At 45.7% G+C, this 22,669-nt stretch overlaps 2 protein-coding genes across 4 annotated transcripts in view; one reads left to right on the top strand and one right to left on the bottom strand.

Annotated features, from left to right (window-relative positions):
- PIK3CG (phosphatidylinositol-4,5-bisphosphate 3-kinase catalytic subunit gamma) overlaps positions 1–15,126 on the bottom strand; it is a 39,995-nt gene extending 24,869 nt beyond the window's left edge. The window contains exons 1-2 of one of the 2 annotated variants that reach the window (XM_090042024.1): positions 14,984–15,126; positions 1,682–3,697 (exon numbers count right to left, since the gene is read on the bottom strand). In XM_090042024.1, coding sequence (XP_089898150.1) covers positions 1,682–3,685 — 2,004 coding nt within the window. In that variant the 5' untranslated portion in view covers positions 3,686–3,697; positions 14,984–15,126. Of the gene's footprint in view, positions 1–1,681; positions 3,698–4,956; positions 6,613–14,983 lie in introns of those variants that run through there. The other variant, XM_090042023.1, reaches the window with a different exon arrangement.
- Positions 1–22,669, top strand: part of LOC149865573 (uncharacterized) — a 63,373-nt gene that overhangs the window by 5,328 nt on the left and 35,376 nt on the right. The window contains exons 3-4 of one of the 2 annotated variants that reach the window (XM_090042026.1): positions 10,927–11,013; positions 14,350–15,126. In XM_090042026.1, the coding sequence (XP_089898152.1) occupies positions 14,699–15,126 (428 nt within the window). In that variant the 5' untranslated portion in view covers positions 10,927–11,013; positions 14,350–14,698. Of the gene's footprint in view, positions 1–10,926; positions 11,014–14,349; positions 15,770–22,669 lie in introns of those variants that run through there. The other variant, XM_090042025.1, reaches the window with a different exon arrangement.

The following is a 22,669-nucleotide window of genomic DNA, read 5'->3' as shown; positions in this document are numbered from 1 at the left end:
TTGGGGCAGGCACAGAGGAGAAGCCTGAAAACCCCATCTGGTGCTGCAGCCAGTGTGACAGGGGGAAATGGGAGCCCGGAGGCCACAGATATACCCTGTACAGACTACATGCATCCTCAGGCCAGCAGCTGGACAATTCTGTCTTAATAAAAAAAATTAAAGTTTCAGATAACAAGGAATCTGAACCACTAATATTAATAGCAATAAACCCAGCAGAATCTGGATGTGTTAGTTTCTGTTATGCGTCTCAATACATTCCATGGTTTTCATGCCAAACACTATACTGACATACAGTAGTCATAAAACACCCTGAAATGACTCACTAAACAGGTGAGGCTTATTATTGTTGGGCTCATGCCATGTATGTTCTTGCTTCCCCTCTCCCCCACAAAACAAAAATGGTCCCTAGTTAAAATATAAGAAAAAAAATAAAGAGTCTGAATATTTCAATGTTATTTATTGTTAAATATTTTCTTTGCCGTGTTTATAAAATTCTCTGAATAGAGACACTATTTTTTCACCTCCAGCTGTGGTCTGAGCTGGACTGCATTTCAACACCTGTTGGTGGTTCAGGGACTGTTTTCAAATTTCAGTTTCTATTTAAAAAAAAAGATTTGTTTTTTCAATAGGAGCCAAGTCAGTCTGTGAAGTGGCAAGTAGACTTTGGGGCACTGTGTTAAAAATTAATTGCTCAGGTAAAGCAAGGCTTCTCACACAACTCAGTGGCATTTTCTAAGTCTGCCTGCACCAGAGGTGGGCAATTATTTGGGCCCAAGGGCCACTTAGGGAGTTTTGGTGACCTATAATGGGCTGGGTCAGCACCTTCTTGCCCCCCTCTCCCACAACAGATCACCAAAACTCCCTAAGAGGACAAGCGGATGGGATGGGGCCACGGGCAGGTAGGGGCAGGGCCAGGGCCAAGGCTGGGATTGGGATTGTGGGACAGTGACATTGCAGGGCTCGGCCAGGCCCTGGGCAGAGCCATGGTCTGCTCCCTGCACATCCCCGTGATGTGTACCAGCTGTGTGGGCACAGGTGGCTGGTCCCACTGTGCCTGGGCAAGCAGCAGGGCTGGGGCAGTGTAGCAGCCAGACTCACTTCCTGGCAGCAGCAGTTTCTCCCAGCTGCTACTGCCAGTCTTTGCCGCTGGACTTGGCCCTGTTGCCCAGCCCCACCCCGCTGCCTTTCCACCCTGCACCCACCGCTGCACAGAGTGGGTGGGCAGGATCTCCCTGGAGACCGGCCAGGACCCGCATGAGCAAAGTGCATGGTCAGGAAGATGGAACGGGGTTGAGTGAAAACTAAGAGCTGGCATTTCCTGAGGGGTGCCTAGAGTTTATCCAGGGGTGCCTCAAATCTGAAAAGGTTGAGAAACACTGATCTAGAACTTGTCTGAATAGAGTTAAAGTGCACAGTTTAGGATGTGTTGTCATCCCTCTTATCATCGGGGAGCTGCATTTTTGGTAGTGCAACTGTGAGACGTTTGAAGTAAAATGTTTCTGTAAATGTAAGCTGTGAATATCCACGAGGGTGGTATTAAAAATGTTATTTGGCTTTCACTAGCACTGTTTTGACTATGACTGAGCACCTCAAACAATGGGTCACTATTAGCATTAGAACGTTTCTGCAATAATGCAAATATTCCAGAAGACTAATGTTAAGACACGCAAATGCACCTTACCTGTACTAGTTGTAAAAGGTAATGGAGAACATCATCATCTTCTAAACTCTCGAGTTTTTGAACTGCCATTGCTCTTACATTTTCATCCGAAAAATTACAGTCCAAAAGCTGCATTGTCAGTCCAACATCCAAAGTGCTTTGATCCCATGCTTCTTTTTTAGCTAATAACTGGTATGTTTTGGCCACTAAATCTTGCTGTCCCCACTTCACTGAGCTAAGCAGCTTAGGATATGCCTTGGGGTGCTTTATGCTTTCGTATCTGAAATGCCATAATAATTCCTTGTCCTCAGCAGTAAGCGGGTTAAGTGGGTCAGTGGCTATGATCTCTTCGAGCTGTTTGCGAAGTTGGTTGGGCATTTCAGTTCTTGCCCCATCTCCCTGAGTATCAGATGTTATCCTATGTTTGGGCAAAGCTATTGGGTGGCAGTATTTGTCTAAAACAATAGAGACTGCCATTGAGTTTTCTTTATCAGGATTAGTTGCTGATGTAAGTTTGTCAGCATTGATGCTTCCCTGCTCTTCCCCCTTACCTGGAATTTTCCACATATGAAGCACATACTCCCCACTTCGTAGCAAGAAACGGTGATCTATCAACAAAATATTTACATAGTAGAGAAGCTGGGTTTTGCATTTAGAGTCAGAACTGGGAGAATCATGTGACTGAAGGCTGGCCTTTGTGGCTAATGACTGTGTTTTGCCACAATATACTTGCAGATTCAGTAGTGCTCCTTTAGGCAAGTCTTTAATTTTAATATCAAACTCTAGCCAGGTATTCCACAGAACCTCCTCAGTGAAAGGCTTAGATGTAGTCCTTCGTTGGGAAAGGAGTTGTTGCCCATGCTGAATATTAGCCTCAACAAATACAGTAATGTCAGTATTTCTGGGTAGCACTGGAATATCAATGCCAATTATCTTGACTCTAAATTTTCTATTACAGTCCCACAAAGATATAGTGAACACTCTCTCATGATCTTTTCCATCGATTGTCAACTGTTCATGATATCCTGTAACTCCTGTGCAGTCATCCACCAACGGCCACTCTTCTTTCTGAACCTCATCCTCACTAGGGTCAGGAGGAGTGTCTAGCACAAGGTGAATTTCTTCCCCATTCTTAAGGCACTGTCTTATACAGTGAAAATCTTTGATTGGCGTTTCCCCTGTGATATATTCATCTCTGCCACAAACCCTGAGAACAAAGTCCAATTCACTGTGATCTTCAGGAATGTCCATCAAAGATTTCTTTTTTGCCATTTTTGTGAAAAAGCTCTGAAGGATCATATCTGGAGTGTCATCTATTGAGACTTTAATTTTCTGGCTAGTTGTTCCTCTATGTATGTTTATAAAAATATTATTATTAGTAATCTTTTTAAACAAATACTCTGGAAGGGGCTTGGAAGTAATCCATGGATGCATTGAATACAATTTTGGATCTCTGCAGGCTACTTCAATCATTCGTGGAGTGACTAGCCTGCGGCGTGTAAATTCTAGTTCATCATCATGCACGTTACTTACATCAGTAACATCATATCCTATTAAGTCATTCAGCTGCTTCTGAAATTCTTGAACTTCCTCTGATGGTTTCTGCTTCTGAACAACATAGATTTTGCCTACCTTTTTCTGTAACACTTTCCAATATAGTATACAGTCCAATGTCTGAATTACCTGATGTTTGTCATAAATTTCATACCACTGTCCTTTCTTTTGATACTGAAGAATAAACTGATCTGGGGTGTATTTATGGCAGAAGTCTGAGGTTTGGCTCATTTCTATTGCATGCATCCAAATCTGTGCTTTCATTTGCTCAACAGTACAGTTGCCTGCAATTTCAAGTGTCACTGTTTCTGGTGTTTTAGTATGTTTAGGGCTTGTGGGTAGAACAAACTCAATGGGTATCAGTTCCATTGAAGATAAATTATTTGCTGTACAATAAGGCTTCATTCTTCTCCTCCTCCGTTTGTTTTCCTCTCTCATAACAACAGGCTGTTCATGATTCCCCAACTCCATGCCAGAAGAAATCTAGCAAAACATAAACAGTTTGTTCATTTTTCATTTACACTTTTCTACATTCTGTTACAAAGGCATTCATTCTTTGTGTTAATTTTAACCACATTTCAGAATCATAATTCTTAAAATATACCTTATATATTCCCAGTTTCTGTATAAACCTTTTATTCAGGATGTCACGTGTGCACCAATGTGTTTGTTTCTAAACCTAACATAAAAGGCCATGCTTAAACAATTAAAATAGTGCACTTACACAGGACTATCAATCCCAACTCAGCTAAAGCAGCTCCTCAGAGGGACAAAGCAGTTGAAACTCCCAGCAAACTGAAAACACAAACATTAGAAACTTGTTCCTACTCATTCTTCCCTTCTGAATTTGACTTATGCAGATTTTTTCCACCTCTTGTGGTCTGGATGTGCAGAATTTAATATAAGTTGGTTCTGACAACACTTGAAAGAAATTTTGCTGAACTAACATGCCAGAAAGATGCTAACCAAGCTCTGGGGAAAACATCTGTTAATTGCAGCAGTGGAAGCAATCAATATAATGTACCCATAAAACTTCCAGAAATTGAAGCTGTTGACCCCACTCACTTCTCCCAACCTTTCAGTAATCCCTTGTTAGATGTTGGGCAGGTATTTCTTAACAAATTATAATCAGTTAATGTTCATCTAAATGTGTAGTTTAGCACCCCAAGAACTGTTCCTTTAATTATGAATTTTGGAAGACTGATAACAGCCAATGATTCAAAACCAAGCATTTGCAATACAAAAATCCTAGTTGGCTACAGATGAAAATGCTCCTAACCTGATGGCAGTATACTATGTTCCACATCAAATAAGAATGTCTAAAACTGTTTTAAAATCTTTTAGTGTTAATGTCCATGTTAATTTGTTTTCTTAAAATCAGTGAGCATTATTATTATATAAAGTCAAAGAGAAAGGCAAAGATAACTACACGCACTTAAACAACTTGCTCTTCATTTTTTCTTTTACTAATCATAATCTAAGTTGTTTTATTTCAACATTTCCCCAAAAGAAATCTTATATACGAAAGCATCTTCCCACGTGCTTGAAGGGAAAAGGAAGGGGGCAAACAAACCAAGCAATAATCTAATGATTGCAAAGATTAGAACCAAAAAAGTTAAAACATATCACGCAGTTAAACCGAAACAGCATGACACACCAGCTCAAATTCATTTTGAATGTTCCGGAAAAGAAATAACCTCAGACACCATTTTTATAATTATCAAAACACAATGAAATATTACCTGATTACAAAGTAGATGCTGAGGCACTGAAGACGACTCATTTGTTTAATTTTTGAGTTCTTTATTTTTTTAAAGAATCATTCATACAAAAACTTGTTTGTTTAAGCTGTTCTGCTTTTCTTTCTTGCCTTGATATCCAGATGCAGAGGAAGTGCTGCACTTACCAGGAAGGAAGTTTTAACCAAGTTGATTATACATACGATTGCTCATTTTTAAAAAAGTCAGAATGCTTTTCCTGTTAGAACAGTTGAAATAGATTTACAGTACCGCTCACCACAAAAACCTAAGCATAACTTTAAAACACATGGGTGGAAGGGATATGCTAAAAATGATCGAGTTAGATAAAAATAAATTAATGGTCATCATGATGATTAAGTAAGCATAAAAATAGCTGACTAGAAGAAATGCTCTATTTAACAAGAAACTGTTTCTGAAAATCTACTTACAAAGGATAAGCTACTTACATGATCAAGTTAAACACAACAGAATTAAGGCTCCAATCTTCCCTCATTTTTATTTGTACTTTGGTAGACCTTAGGGGCCTTCACCCTAGACTGCTTATGGTTTTGGATGTTTGTGTCAATGCAGATGCTATGTGAGGCTGCTCTCCTCTGAGGAATAGGTTACTGAACCAACCTGAATGTCTATTAATGGCAATGCCACAAATAAGGCCCAATAATTTTGACGCTGCTGAAAGACCAAAGAGCAATTCCAGACTTGAGAGTTAAAGGAACTATGATGCATATATATCTTTCAGGTTGGTCTTAATGATAAAATGCAAGAGGGAAAGAGGGAGAGGGAGAGGGAAGGATTGGAGAAACAGACATTAAAAATAAAAAAAGGGGGAGGGATAACTAATCTTCTTGAACAATAAACTTCATCAGTAACGTTCTGTCTATTCTGGAGAACAGGAGACAGATGATGATGAAAATGTCCTGGAAAAATGATGATGGTGAGGAGGAGAAGCAAGCACAGGAAAGACAAATGAAAGTTGTCCAGAGACAAGTACAGAGTTTTCTTAGATATCCATGCTTAATCACAGTAGCATTTCAGACACTATTGTTACTAAAAAAGAAAAATAAAGCTCCCCATCTGCTGGGAGCAAATGCTGAAGATCTATACTGGGTTCTGCAGTGTCTTACAGAGGCTCAGAAGTTAACACTTCCTTGAGGTGAAAAAACATTCACAGTAGGCATGATTCATTTTATTCATAACTTCATCTTGTTTTCTAATCTAAGATAGAAACTCTGAAAAAGCGAGTCACTGAACATTTCAGATTGCATCTTACAAAAAGCTGGCAACACTGTCTACAGTTAACATTGCTACACAATTCTCTTTAAGACCCTACTTTCAGAAGCATTTCTATTTGCCAACCTTAAACACTTATGTACACAATTTTCTGTGCTAGGAGATGTTTTCCCCTAATAATTGAGGCATTTCAGAGAATGAGTCCACGGGAAAATGTGTTCTTTTACTAATGCTAAAATATTTCTAAAATCTTTGGCTTGAAAGAGGGCAGCTACTTTCAACCTTAGGAGAGGGACTTGAAATTGTAATTGAAAAGTACTTCTTGCCATCCCCATAAAAATCTACCCAATGGACCAAGCTGCACTTGCATATGCATTAGAGCAGGGGTGGGCAAAATGCGGCCCGGGGCCAAATGCAGCCCACCAGGCCATTCTATCAGACCCGTGGTGCCCCTACAAAATTTAGAAAATTAATATTAATCTCCCCTGGGCTGCCTGTCATGAGGCCCTCTGCCCTCGAAACTCAGTAAGTGGCCCTCTGCCCAAAATAACTGCCTGCCCCTGCATTAGAGGGTTATCAGATTCAGGTCACTGAGTTCTCTGAAGACTCCTTCAGAGGTGAACAGAACTTTCCCTGCTCTTGCTGCTTGTGGCTGGTGCCTGCTCATGTCTTGTCAGGAGGAGGAGGACGAGGAAGCTTCCTTACTCAAAGGTGGGGGCAAAAGGGAGACAGGAACAGAAATAGAGAAGATGAGGTGGGAATGTGCCTGAGCAACCTTGATTTTAGCATTATCTACCTTGACTGCTTGACACTACAGTTATACCATGCTTTTCTGAAATTGTAATGTACAATTTCTATAAAATAATGTAGTCTCCAAAAAATAAAAAAAAAAAATCTGAAAAAAGAGTGTGGGTCCTAATTAGCCATGTGTTTCCTGCCAGTGAACACATATATGCTTTACCTAAACATTCCAGGATCTACCACAGACCCATTCTTCTGAAATTATTAAATATACCTGAAACCATTATGAATGGATGTACCTTCACAGATCTGGCAAAAGCCAACAAGAACATGCCCTACCTTTTTCACAATTGTGATGTGCTTGAATATTAATTCCTTCAAAACAAATGCACTCCATTTCCTGCTCAGCAATTCCAGTAGCCATTAATCAGCTGATCAGGCTATAAGTGGCATGAAAAAAAGTTCTCTTATGCAAACCACAGTCATTATCTACACTTCTGCTCTTAAAATGTGGCTTAGTTTCATTTATTTGCAAAGTACAGTGACAGTAATAATCACTAGTAATCTAACAACCTGACACGTTATAATGTGTGGAATAGTGACATAAATGCTAACTGCCTGCACAATTGCTGTATTCTCCAGTTCCTTTCATTCACCTTTAGATAGATGTCCTTTGAGACATGAGTTGTCTCTATTCTTCATTTGTACAGTGACCACAACAAGGACTCAGTCATGACTGGGATGTAAGGAATAAGCCAGAATATAAATACTTACTAGTAATACAAATCTGGCCATAGAGCCTCTGTCTTGCCCCATGGATTTGTATTACAGAATCTTTGTCTGTAGCATCAAACACCACTATTGAAGTTTCCTGTAAATTAATTTACTCCACAGGGTGAATTCTTTTTACATGTCCACAGTACATATCCACAGTAGTGATGCGAGACAAATCCAAAATATGTAAAAACAATCCTTTGCAGGGTTTTTGGTTGCAGCCATGCTCGTCTAAGAACATAGGCAGGCAAGCTTCTTTGGATAGGTGTGATGTCTTTTATTAGAAATGCCTGAAGAAGGGTGCTTGTGCCCAAAAGCTTGCAAAAAACATTTTTCCATCTACTCAGTTGGTCTAATAAAAGATACCACATTTACCCAAAGAAGCTTGGAAAACAATTCTTTGAACTTCACATATTTTCTGTTAAGTAACTGCAGGGATAACAAAGCATGAACAACATAGTTCCAATATGTAAGAAACAAGGTAAATCTTTTTTGGCATTCCAAAAGTGGTGGATGACTTCACAGTTTCATAGTAGCTAGGGTCAGGAGGGACCTGAACAGACCCCCTGCCACAGGCAGGAATGAATGCTGGGTTCACAAGACCCCAGACAGGTGATTATCCAAAACTCCTCTTGAATTTGCCCAATGTAGGGGCAAGGACCACTTCCCTAGGAAGCTGGTTCCAGATTCTGGCCACCCTAACTGTAAATTATTGCCTTCTCATCTCTAACCTAAACCTGTTCTCCATCAGCTTATTACCATTGTTCCTCAGCACCCCAGGTGGTGCTGGGGAGAATAGGGCTCTTCCTATTTGCTGATAATCTCCCCTAATGAGTTTGTAGGCAGCCACCAGGTCCCCCCTCAGCCTCCTTTTCCCAAGGCTTCTTGTTTTTCCTGTTGCTTTTAATGACGACTGGGTTTCTTTTATATAGATAGTACCAAAATACTAGGAAACTACTGTTTCTATAGATCAGTAGTCTCAATTTTTTGCACTCAAGGCACCCCTCCATAACTTTTATTAACTGAGTGGCAACAAATCAAAAAACTAATTTATATATTACAGTGTTTACCTCCTTGCACAGAGGCTGAACAGCAGGGGTAGGGAATCATCCAGACAGGGGCAAGCCTGAGTCTGTGATTATTTGCTCAATTTACTTGCTTATCTCCCCACACCTTGTGACACCCTTCAAAGCAAGGGTAGGCAATTATTTCGGGTAGAGGACCACTTACTGAGTTTTGGAAAGCTATCAAGGGCTCCATGACACACAGCCAGGGGCAGGTAAATATTAATCTTCTAAATTATTTAGGGGCCCCGCAGGCTGGATAAAGTGGCCTGCCAGCCCACATCCAGACTGTAGGCTGCATTTTGTCCACCCCTGCTTCAAAGGATCTGGAGCACCCTGGTTGCCAGTCACTGCTCTAGATATTTCTGGCTCTCCTGGAACTATGAGATGCCCAGGAGCTCATGAAGGAGGTAGCTTTTTTCAGAATTTCCAGCATAATATTATAGTCAAACAGTTCTAATACTTTGTTAAGCATCCAAATTATTGGTAGGACGCTACTCATTTTGTGATTTTGCAGATGGATTCTGCAGAAATTGTGAAATCCAGCATTACCTACAAAATCCGGCAATACCTATGAAATCCAACCATAATGATTTTGACAAGATACTAAACAACTTTGTGCCCTGGTTTACCCAATTCAAGCATAACACTAACCTACATCTCAGAAGGGACTGGGAGGTTTAATTAACGATTAGCATATACAAAGTGCTGTCAGAATATTTGATGAAAAATGTTATAGAAGCACAAAGGATAGACAAAGAATAATACTGTTTTAAAGGAATGAGAGAGAGCAGTTCTGTGTGCCTGCTGCTATGTGTTGGTAACCAGAAGTTAAACCAGACCATTTTTGCTGCTTGCAGGTGTAAAAAATAAAATAAAATAAAATCCCAGCTTTACTTAAAACTCTGTATGTTCCTGCACTGACCCCAGTGCATTCCCAGAAAAAACAGTGTTTTATTTGGACTCAGCTTGCTTGATGTCTATATAAATCAGGTGCTTTTGTAGGGCTTGTTAAGGCACTTTTATCTAATAGCTGATTCAATCAAAAAATGAAACTTATGAAGTCAGATTATCAATAAAGTTAACTGTAAGCTTTGGGTACAACAGGCAGGTCTTTTTCAGAAGCAAAAAATTGATACCTGGTCCAACTGGGGCATCAACTGATTCAATCAGCTATTAGATAAAAGAGCCAAAAGACCTGCTGAAGCACCCAATCTATACAGAGGCTGCAGAACCATGTCAAAGTAACATGCTGCTTCTTCTGGTAAAGCACAGTTTTTATGATTTTTTTAACATCTGCAAACAGCCTTTATGTCCAAATGAAACAGGGTTAAGTTTCCCAGATTAACTTCACTTACTTCAGAAGACAGGGAAGGGTGGCACCTTAAAGCCGTGATTCCCAACCACGCTGGGGTGCTGTGAAATCCTAGTTAGGGTGCTTCAAGATGCCACACAACTGTTAGGTGTGCAAACATCTACTTGATTCACAAAATAAACTCAGAGGGTGCATCCCAACCCTTTATGGTGCCACACATGCAAGTGTTCCCTGCACTGCTACTTTGCAGCATGGAGTGGGGGAGGTTCTTGATTCAGTGAGATCCCAGGGTCAGAAAAACCCATGCCAAAGAAAAGGCAGAGTGCTGCACGCTCCCAGAGTGCCCCCACAATCCCAGGTAAGGCTGCTGGGGCCAGCACAGTATCTGGCCCCACCCTCCACTATCTCACCTGGGGTAACCTAACACACACTGAAGAGCACGTGGCATGGGCGTTCCCCAGGGACAAGAAGAGGAGGCACAATAGCAGCTCCTGGGGAAACACTGGCAGGGCTCGTGCAGATGCACAGAGATTTCAAATACAAATCCAGTGTCAAAAGAATTCTGGCCTGCTGTGGTCTTTCCTTACTCTCTGCAACATAAAAACTGCTCTATTATTTTTCCAGAGTCAAGAGCTGATATTTTCTGAGATGCCTTGAGTCTAACCACTGCTTTGGAGATTAACAGTTCAGAGATATAAGCTTTTGAATCTGACAGTCTACTTCATCCCGTGCCACATATATTATTTTTTGAACCAGTTAGTCCCTAAGGTCCCACCCTCCCCTGCCTTCATCCTAACACAACTAACTACCTCTCTCCATTTACTGCAGGAAAAGCAGACAGATGGAAGTTACAATGGACTGAGTGGCACACCCTCACAAGTATTAAGTCCTACCTACACTCCAACCGCTAGAATGGTATAGTTGTTTCTCCACGTCAAGGTGGCATTTTCATTACTGATTTTATATTTCTGCTATGAAACATTTGTGATATCTGCTGAAACTGTTTAGCACGAAGCAGGTGCTATGTTAGATTATGCCTCCCTGAGAAAATTTTACCGGTTATACTGATACTATTAAACCGGTAGATCAAAGGTAGGAAACCCCCGGTGCCAGAGCATGGCACACAAAGGCATTTAGCTTGGCATGCATATCTTGGGGTGGATGAGAGGGGAGCTGTGAGGAGGCCAATACTTGTTGTGACAGTGCAGCCCTGGCCCCTTCCCTGCCATCCACCTCAAGAAACATGCGCACCTGTCACTGGCAACCAGCTGGGCTGGGGCTCCAGACCTGGTGCAGCTGTTTGTAGCCTCTCTGCTGCCTGCTGTGAACAGCCTGGGCTCTGTGGCAGGCAGCAGGGACCCGCCCAGAGCCTGGACTGATGGTAGCAAGCAGCTGGGAGCCTGCAAGTGGCTGCACTAGGGTCCGCAGAGCCTTGGCCCAGCTCACTGCTGGTGGCAGGTGTACGCAAGCCTCAGGGCAGACGGTGGGGAAGGGGCTGAGGCTCTGCTGCTGCAACAAGGTTGGGGCCCCTTATGGCTAGGGTTACCATATCTCCAGGTCCAAAAAACAGAGGACACCTGTTGGGGGGACACCTCACTCCCAACCCATAGCCCCCTAGCCTTGCCAATGCCCACCACTCCCAACTTGCAGCTCCCTGTCCCTGGTGCTGCCCCTCACTCCCAACCCACAGTCCCAACCTGCAGCCCCTCACACCTGACCTGAAGACCCCTGGCCCTGCCAGTGCCCCACCCCTCTGGGCCAAGCTGGTGCTCCTCTCTCCCGGCCCACAGCCCCCAGGCCAAGCTGCCAGTGCCTTGCACTCCTGGCCCACAGCCCCAGCATCCCCCACTCCCCACCCACAGCCCTGCCAGTGCCCCTCACTTCTGACCCATGGCCCCCCTGATCCTCCCAGCCCTGCTGAAGGGGGTCTCCAGCTGCCCCTGTCCCAACTGGGCTGGAATGTGGCAGCTGTGGTGGTTCCAGTTCATGTAGGTGGCAGTGGAGTCATTCCAGCCCTGGCACAGGCTGAAGGGAAGAAAGAGGAGGGGAAGCCTGTAGCATCCCCCCCGCGCCAGGCTGGGGCTCCTGTGCTATGCCAGGCAGCCTGACCGTGTCCCCATGCCCCCCCAGCACCATCTCCTGGGTGCCCTGTCCCTGTGAACGTGGGCACCGACCCCTGGTGCCACTAGCCTGGCCGCACAGCTCCCCACTCCCCACTGCCCCTGCTGTCTTCCCCCACTGGAGGGGCAGGCACCTCCCCCTGCCCCTGTGTCCCGCTGCAGGCCTGATACCAAGATGCTACTCCCCAGCACTGGCAGCCCCCCCACCACATCCCTGTCACTGCCCCCCACCCAGACCCAGTCCCCAAGCCCTGGCCTTCCAACCCCTCATAGACCCATCTGCATCTAGGTGCCAAGGCTGCTCCCACCAACCTGCCTGTTTGCGTGCCAGCCGTGTGTATATGCACACAGATGCACATGGTACCCCTGCCTCCAATCATGCTCCCTCTGCTCCCACTAATGGAGCAGAGCAAAATCCCAGACATTTGTTCAGATTTCAAAAAATTGCCCAGACGGAGATCCAAAGACCCAAAAAGAGGACATGTCTGAGGAAACCCAGATGTATGGCAACCCTACTCGTGGCTCCCCTGCCGTGTGCCCCTGGCACACCAACATCTTACAAGTTGATGTTGTGTGTGTTTTTAGCACTCTGCCTAAGAATGCTGCTGACCCCATGCAGTAGATCCAATGTAGGAAATGCGTTCTGGTGTAATCCAGCATATGGAAAACCCTTGTATCAATAAGAGTTGCTCTCTTTTCTCTCACTGAAATCCCCAGCACCGTTAACTACAACAAAAAAGAATTCTATACACGGATAAGGCTCTCTCTACAGAGAAGTATGTAGCTATTATTATTATCATCAATTTACATTTGCATCTTAGATTAGATTTCACACTGTACATAAAGAAATTTAATATCCCCTGTGTTCTGTACCAGGAACTATATCCCACATTTGCAGAAGTAAGGGTGTAATGCATGCATCTTGTCTCTGTCTACTATGCTGAACTATGCAAATCCTGTATGCTATAAATATGCAAACATAGTCTGCATGATACACTTGGATCATTTCTTCTTCCAAACTCATTAGCAAATTACTAGCTCTTGAATAAACTACATGAACGCTGGTTCTCATCAGCAAGTAGCTGGTATGTGTACATTCTCCTGCTAGCAACTTCACTATACAGCAGACATGACCACATTCATGTGCCCTATCAAGAGGCTCTAGTTTGAATCAACATGCTACAATGACTGAACAAGTTTGTAGTCTCTGAAAACTATATTTTAATTTATAGTTCAGGGGTGGCCAAACTGCAGTACACATTCCACAACTGGCATAGGCAGCCTGTGAGTGGGGAAGGGACAGGGAACATAGCAGCAGACAGGGTGGGAGCAGAAAGCAGAGCAGCAGATGGGTCAGGGGGAAAAGACTAGAATGGCAGTCAAGGAGGGTACGGGGCTAATTTGTAGCACATTTACCAAAAATGTTGGTCCCCACTGTTCTAGTCAATGGATGCGAGTGATGAGAGATTCAGCAATGATCTCAAACTTGAAGCTGCCTCCATAAGTTGTGGCAAATACTCTTGTTTAAGGTCCAGCTGAGGTTACATATAATCATAGGCAAGGTTAAGGTTACAATATTGTACATAAATGTGAAAGTAAGGAAATTCAAAAGGAACAAACCTGCAGCAATCCATTCTTATTCCTGCCTGCCCTACTCCTTTGTACTGCAGCTGGGTGGGAGCCTCTGGGCATCGTGCTAAGTCTTTGAGGGCCACATGTGGCCCCTGTGCTGCCCGTTAGACAGCCCTGCCTTAACCATTATTTTTGGGGTATACGTTATTACGTGTATGCACAACATGGACAGAGAGGATATTATGTAAAATGAGGAAATAAACTTATGCCGTGTTTTAGACTGTGGTAGATCTGACTAATAGATTTTAAGGCCAGGGGAGTCATGATGATCATCTAACCTAAAGGTACTTAACCTTTCTGGGTCACCTGCTCCTCTTGATGTGGATGTGCACCACTATGACTCTGTTACGGGCAATAAGAAATGCAGGAGAATATCCCTGCAACTCTGCAGTAGTTTCTCCCACAACCTATGAAACACAATCGAGGTGTTCATTGTTTTCATCTTTTTCCTCCCTTTATCTTTTCTCTTTTCCACCCTGCCTTCTCCTGTTCCCTTTAGAAATTCGCTGCATTCCCACAACACTACGGAGACATCGTTTGAGCAGCACTGATTCACTAGATCATCTGCACAGCACCAGCCAACAACTTAATCATGCTGAATTCACCCCACAACTTGCAGTGAGGCCCTGAGGGGGATTTAGCCCAGATGCATCACAGCAGTCCACCCCTCTCCTGTGGAGCTGAACCCGCGCTCCCCGATGGTGACGCACTGACACGCCCGGTGGCCCTGGGCGAACTTTCAGCATCACCCCTGCTTTGCAACGATAATAACAACCAGACAACGGGGGGGAAAAATTACCATTTTTGGGACCCAGTTCACCCATCCCTGTGTCCAGGTCTGCTCCCTGATGCACAAACATCCACTCCGCTGGCTCTCAGCATTTTTGGACGCAAGGTGGCCCCGGGAGGCCTTGCTGTGGCCCCTAGAAAAATCACAGCCTTTTCCCCACCCTCTGTCTTGCCTACGGAAAAATAACGTGGCAGGTTATTTGGAAGACCGCAGCCAGGGGAAAACCTCAGGGATGATGTCGCCCGGCCCGGCCCGGCCCGGCCCGAACCCGGGGGACCAGGCGATACGGCGCGGCGCTCCCGGCCCCGGCACCTGCCGCCCCGACCCGGAGCCAGCCACTCACCAGCCCGCCCGGCGCGGCGCGGCGCGGCCCGACCCGGCCCGCACAGGTGCTGCCCGCGCTGCGGCCGGGCCCGCTCGGCTCCGCCCCACCCCGGCCGGCGGCGCAGCAGGGGCCGGGCCGGCGCCCGCGACAGCCCTGCGCAGGTCAGGTCAGCTCGGCGCGGCGGGGCGGGGCGGGGCGGGGCCGCGGGACATCCCCGGGCGGGGGCGCCCGCGAGTCCCCCGAGGGGCCCGCCCTGCGCGGCGTCGGCCGCGGGAACCCGCTGAACCGGTTCAGGGCCCGGGGCGCTGGGGCGAGGGCGGCTGGCTGAGGTGCCCCAAGCCCATGGGTGTTTCCCGGCTGTCTCCCCGGCCTGAAGACAGCCACGAGACTCCTACTGGCAGAGACGGTGTTATCCGGGGCGGGAGTCCCCAGAGAGCCTCCTCGGTATTTCTGTCCCCTCTGAAGCCCCCCTTGAGTCTTTCAGGCGAGAGGTTGTGCTCCCCCAGCCCAGCTGCCCTCCGTCCTCTCCTGGCCCCTTGGTTTCGGCATTCCAGCACCAAGGGCGATTCGTCGTGGGGACGCTTCCAGGTTTTCATGCCTCACATTGGCATTTGGGTACATCCGATATTTTTTGTTAGAGCAACTCAAATCATTGGAAAAAAGTGTTTAACAAGCTTTCGGCCACAAACACCCTTTGTCGGGCTGAGGGAGTGTGTGCAGGTGGTCAGTGCTCTCTCCTCCTGGACAGAGAGGGAAAGCAGCCAGAGGCCAGTACGTATGCAGGAAAGCCATTGGGTGACATAGTTTATGAGACCAACTGTACGGCAAGCTCTTGGGTACCCCAGTGCCCCTCCTCAGGCCTGAGGCAGCGGGTGCACATACACAGGTACTAGCTTTCTGACAGTTAAGCTGACCATGTATGTGGAGAAGAGTGGACCTAAATGCAGTGCAAAATGATACACCTCTGAGGTGTATTATCTTGAGTCTCATTACTTCAGTTGGCTTAGCTCACAAGATGGCTGCCACCATAATGACGACATTTCACAGAATCAGGACATTGGCTGCCATAGTTTCCCTGCTTTATTCAGGGCAGGTTAGGGTGCATGAATGACTCATGCCTCCTGAGACTGGGGGGGCATGGCGACAGCCCACAGGCGGTGGTGCTGGCAGTGGGGGCATGGTTGCGGTGAGCGGAGGGTGCCCAAAGGCGGCTGCAGTGACGTCGGCAGCAAGGGTGGGCCAAGCAGGAACTGCCTGCAGGTGGCCATGGCGGTGTTGGCAACAAAGCGGGGTGGTGAGTAGCGACTGCCCACAGACACCGGCACCTGCGTCAGTGGTGGCTAATCTCAGGGGGGCACATGCCCCTCCATGACCCCCCTGCCCCACATTGCTTATGTCAGGGTGTTAGGTGTGCATTGTGTCAGGTTGATGGTAGTCTTACCAGGCGCTTAGATTATGGTTTATATAGGGTGGTTCAGATAGGCATGATCCTGCCTCAGGCAGGGGGCTGGACTAGATGACTTGTGGACATCCCTTCCAGCCTGACTTCTCTATCTAAAACATTGATATTACTGTAGGAATATTTTAGAAATAATTTGATTGAAGGGTGGTAGTTAAAAACTTACAGTGGAAGTCAGTAAATGACTCCATATGTTCAGTCCAGATAACAGAAGTGCCATCTATGTAGTACAGGTTTGGCAGCATAATTTTCTAAAAAACTCTTCCAAGTGACTCATAAAGAGGATGGTATACAGAGGAACCATCTTTATGCCCATAGCAGTGTCTATGCTTCACAGGTAGTGCCAGATGTTGAAAGTTAAGTTGTTGTGGATAAGGATGAAATGGATAACTTGTGCAGGATGTTGCAGTTGCAAATCTGAGTGTAGTTTGTCTTCCTGTAGGTATTTCAGGCAGTTCATGGTATGGGATTGTCACAGGACAGGGTCCCCAGGGATGGCCATGGGACCCCTAGGGCCCCATGACCATGCCAGTTCAGCCCAATGGGCATGCTCTTTCTTGCCTGCCATGTCTTGGTGTAACTGTAATAAATAGAGAGGCTGCCCTCAAGTTTGTTTGGACACAGTCCTTATGGACCCCGCAGACCCCCTTTTGGGTCCCACTCCAAAATGGATATCTTGGGACACCTTCAGCCTTATGGGCTAGATGCGTGGCTCCAACCGCCCCTTTACCATGTCCCAAGCCTCACAGATGGTATTCACACAGTGTCCCATTGAGGCCTTAATTTCACTTGGCGTCTGATAGTCACTGGGCTCTCCACAGCCCTGTCTCTCTCTGCATCTCCTCGGTTCTGGGGGTCTGTGCACCCTGGAGACTGTGCCCACACTGGTGCTGGGTCCTCACACTGTCATGGGTCCCCAGTGAGGCCTCCTCCTTCCCATATAGCCTCAGCCCAATCCACTGGTTTCCAAACAGAAGTCAAAATACAAGCCCCTGGGCTATAACATAATGCAAGCAGTTCTAGCTGTGCTCTGTCCCTTTAAATGAATCACAGCACAACATGCCTTGGAGACCAGGGTCCGGTGAGCTCCTAAAGTCCTCTAATCTTACCAGAAGCAGGAGGTGGGCCATCAAGCCTCTTCACTCTGCTTCCTCTAAGAGAGCTTCTTCCCACCTAGCTGCTGACAGGGAACTACCACTCTGGCCCCAGCCCTGGGGTTTATATATGCCCTAGGCCCTGCCTCCTCTGGTCAGCTGACTGCTGGCAGGTGCGGGCTAATTCCCTTTTTCCTGCCGCTGTGGTAACTTGCAGCTGAGGGGTTCCTGACTGACAGCTAGGGCTCTCTCCCTAGCAGTTTCAGCCTTTAAAGGAGCAGGCACCGTAGCGATGTTCATGACATCCATGGTTGCAGGTATGGCCTTCTCAGGGAAGTGCTTTATGTGCTGGATCTTGTTGAGAAGTCTGTTGTGTCTTGTAGAAAACTTGCTCTTTCAGTGACAAGTGGTTTCAGGATGGTTTCTATGAATCCTGATAGTTCTTCATGGAGGGTACTGTAGTTGAATATGATTAGTCTGCTGGGGGTGTCCTCTTTGTGAATCTTTGGGAGCACATACAATGTTTATGAGGCTGGAGGGTATGGGATTAGTGGAAGTATTTTTTTCCTGAAACTGCTGTGGGGTCTTCCACAAATTCTTTTTTGTAGTTGGGGTCCAAGAGTTGTCTGTTGATGTAGTCTTCATGGTTGAGGATGACGGTAGCTCCTTTGTCCAGTGGATTCCTATTTTGTGGTTGGATCTTAGGGAACTATATGGCTTAATTCTGATGAAGAGGCCATGGTAGTCCTGGCTTTTGTTGAGAATATCACTGTTAACTTAACACTCGACATAGTAGTCCAGTGTGTGGTTTCATCCACTGTGAGGTGTCCAATCAGAGATTTTATGTCGTTTGTTTTATCAGATGTGGCACAAAGTGTGTGAGGTGCCTCTGTCCTGCTTGTGGAACTGTTCCTTCAGGCAAAGTATGTGGAAGAACTATAATTCTCCACATATTAATAATCTGTACGTGTGATGGTGGGGCCATTCACACGTGACAAAATGTAACGAGATATCTTCATTTGTCTAACGTAATGATGTCACCGCGTACAGGTGTACAATTTTTTCTGTATAAAAAATTATTTGAGCCTGGCAACTGAGACCGCCTCTGACGTATTTTAGTTTGATTGGGACAAATTGTCCCATTATGAATTAAAAAAAAAATCATGCATGTGTACATCATGTCTGGCAGCTGGAGAAGATGGTGGGGATGGTGCATGGGGGACTGGAAGCCTAGGTGGGCTCACAGAAGCTTGGGCTTGGTGGGCTTCCAGGGTACCGTCCCTGCCACCTTCTCTGGCTGCCAGCACACCCAACCACACTCCTGCCTCCTTTCCACACTGCCCCAGGGACAAGCCTGTCCGGTTCCAGGCAGCCAGACAAGGTGGCGGGGTCAGTGCATGGGGCACTGGAATCCCGCCAAGCCTGACCTTCCCCATGCCTGCTCAGGCTTCCAGCACCCCATGCACTGTTGGAGTGGGCCAGGTGCTGCCTGCGACCTGGGGCAGCACCCACCTGTCCAGCACCCTGCCTGGGCAGCCCTGGGGAGCACCGCTGCCACGGAGGGAAGCTTTGGGTCCCCCCACAGCTCAGGGACTGTGTAACCTGGCAGCAGCTTGTGCAGGCAGGCTCCACTGAGGGGGGAAGGCAGCAAGGGGCCTGATTTCACACCCCCACTGCAGAGGAACCTGCGTGCTTCTCCTGCAGCCAGGGATGAGCTGCCAGCAGGCCCTGATCTGCAGGGGGCAGTTGTTCCTCCCTTGGCAGCGACACCCCCCAGGACTGCCTGGGCAGACTGCTAGTGGGCAGGTGCTGCCTGGGGGGGCACTGCCACCATGGAGGGAAAGACTGCTTCCACCCCTAACAGCTCAGGGCCCATTGACAGCTCACTCCCTGGCCACAGGAGAGGTAGGCAGGCTCCATCGGAAGGGAAAAAAAGGCAGATTCCTCTCCCCCCGCCCTTCTGGCAGAGCCTGCCCACTGTGGGGGGGGAGGGGGGAGAGTGCTGGTGGCAGGCCATCACTGTTCTGTCACTGTGACAGAAACCCCTACATTGAAATGGTGGGTCACAATTAAAAACTCACAAAATTAAAAACCCACTGTTTCAATTCAAGGGAACTAAACTCCCCTCGCATGTACAAGCACCATTTACGACTACCAAATCAGGGCATGAAAGTAATTGAGGAACTAAGCATTTGATAAATAACTAGTTTCAGGATTAGGATACAATGTATTGCACTGAGGTCAAGTGAAAGCATAACTCTTACCAGAAGCAAGTTCCCCTTTTTGCAAAAATGAAAGCAAAGAAAAAATATTCAAGCAAGTTTCCTGTGGCAAACTGAAGAACCATCAACTTTGTGCTGGCTGTCACAAAGAGGCAAGTTGTAATGGTATAATTAGGAATGTCTGTCATGAAAGCTCAACTTTGCACAGCACATGCATTACTGAACATTTTTAAAGTAAATAAAATAGCTATTAGGTTTCTAAGCCTTTTTAGTTTTGAAGGGCTAGATCCTCCCAGGAGCATAACTGGAGCTATTTGAAGCCTTTTTGAAATTATTGGGACTATGTGTGGGTGTACATAGACATCTAGTTGCAAGATCTAGCTCATAATGAATTAAAACAACTTTCATTTGTCAAAATAATATGATAAATACAGCAGAAATAATTTACAGTCTGAAGAAATTATACATTTCTTGTTGTTTTCAGCCAGAATTATACATGACTAGACATTTAAAAATAGATAAAGGCAATCAGCATAATGTGATTTGCAGTGAAATAACCAGTTACTTGATCCATTACAATTGCTGAAGAGAAAGTACAGAATTTTTTCTCCTAAGGTATTAATGAAAACCTACAGTCTAGGTTGCTTTAGGCAACCTCCAGATCTATAAAGAGCATATATAAAATGTTCACATTTTATACAGCAGCTAATTTCAGCTCCTACAGACACAGAACCTCCCACCCCCTATGCCTTTATTTCTTTGTGGGCAGATGTAGTAATCAAGATTTAGCTGGTCAGAAGGATACTGTTTTTCTGGGTACATATGGTTTGGAAACTATTTCTAATTATTATTATAATAGCTGATTTACAAAGCTTATTTTAGCACTTTCCCATTAAATTACCTTTGTATGTTGCATCACTCAGGATTTATCTTAACAGTAACTTGAAATGTCCATTTTAGCACATGGATATAGGAACTCTATATTCAGCAGTATCAGCTTAATGAAGGAAGGTGAAAAACCCAATTTAGTATTTAAATGAAGCTAGTTTAATCAAAATTAGCCATGCGAAGAAGCAATCATATTGTTAATATAATCCCGTGGAATACAGTCAGAATGGATTTGCTTGTTTTACATTTCAGCTGTGAAAAATATTAAGACCTTACAGTTGTGATCTTTAATGGGAGTTTGAGGGTACAAGCAATGCAGGATTATCTTTTGTGTTTCCTCATTAGCAAGAATTACTTTTTATGTTGTTTTGAAGGGAACTGAGATTAGGGATAAAGTCATGTTAAATATTCAACAACTTGATTTTAATGTACCAACATATATGAGAACACAGCATATTTGTTCTAGCGTTGTTGACTGACTGGTTTCATTTCATCTTAGGGAATAGAATATAATGTTGTTTTTAATTTGAATTTTTCTACATTACTTGTTCATGGGGGAAAAAAACCTAACATACAGTTTTTTGTAGGCCCTCAAGAAGTCTATGGGCCTACAAAAGGTATGCTTTACCTACGAGCTTTACCTACGAGAGGTAGAGCGCTACTTGATCTGGTACTGGATGCTGAGGATTACCTTATCGGCGACCTAGTGATCGATGGGAAGCTGGGTGACAGCAACCACGAGCTGATCACCTTCATCATCTGCCATAAAGCTGGCAAGTCAGTCAGCAACACTGAAGTCGTTGACTTCAGGAAATCTGACTTTGACAAGCTCAGGAGGCTAAGGAACCACAACCTCAGGGGGAGGGGAATTCAGGAAGAGTGGTTGCTCCTCAAGGAAGCGATCCTCAATGCACAGGCTAATTCTGTTCCATCTCAGAGGAAAGGCAGCAAGAGGGCACAGCAGCCTCCCTTGGCTCTCCAGGGATCTAGCAGACCTGCTGAGGCTAAAAAGAAAGGCCTACAAAGGATGGAGGATGGGGTTCACCTCCAAGGAGGAATATTCTGCACTGGTCCGGTCCTGCAGGGAGCAAACCAGGAAAGCCAAGGCTTCAACTGAACTCCAACTAGCTTTGACTATCAAGGATGATAAAATGTCCTTTTTCAGATACGTGGGGAGCCGGAGGAAAAGCAAGGGTAACACTGGACCCCTGCTAAACCAGATGGGACATCTGACAACTGACACCCAGGAAAAAGCCAACCTATTAAATGGGTACTTTGTGTCGGTCTTTCATCAGTCCTGTGGGACGCCCATGCCCACTATGGGACTGGGAAGTCCAGGTGAAGGTGATTCCCTGCCCTCCATCAATGCTAACCTTGTGAAGGAACACCTTGACAGGCTGGATACCTTCAAGTCAGCCAGTCCTGACAATCTACACCCAAGGGTACTCAAGGAGCTGGTGAGCATCATCGCCCAGCCTCTAGCACAGATCTTTGAAAACTCCTGGTGCTCTGGTGTAGTGCCCAAAGACTGGAAGGTCTTAGAAAAGTTTATTAAAAAGGCCATTCTTAATGGACTGGCTGACTCCAACATCCTGAGGGATAGCCAGCACGGGTTTGTTGCGGGTAGGTCTTGCTTGCTCAATCTCATTTCCTTCTACGACCAAGTGACCTATCACCTGGACAAGGGAGAAGAGATTGATGTCATATATCTTGACTTCAAAAAAGCCTTCAATCTGGTATCCCATGATCACCTCTTAGCGAAACTGTCCAATTGTGGCCTTGGGTCTGCTATGATCTGCTGGCTGGGAAATTGGCACTGTGGTCGGACCCAGAGGGTAGTAATTGACGGAAGTCAATTGTCATGGTGCCCTGTGACCAGTGGGGTCCCCCAAGGCTCTGTCCTTGGACCCATATTGTTCAACATCTTCATTAATGATGTGGACATTGGAGTCAGGAGCGGACTGGCCAAGTTCGCCAATGACACCAAACTTTGGGGCAAAGCATCCACGCCAGAAGACAGAAGGGCGATCCAGGCTGACCT

This window comes from Crocodylus siamensis, chromosome 4 (genome assembly GCF_052110815.1).
Source record: "Crocodylus siamensis isolate JL-2025a chromosome 4, ASM5211081v1, whole genome shotgun sequence".
Taxonomy (NCBI): Eukaryota; Metazoa; Chordata; order Crocodylia; family Crocodylidae; genus Crocodylus; species Crocodylus siamensis.
The sequence above is the reverse complement of the archived record's forward strand: the minus strand, read 5'-3'. Positions and strand labels throughout refer to the sequence as shown.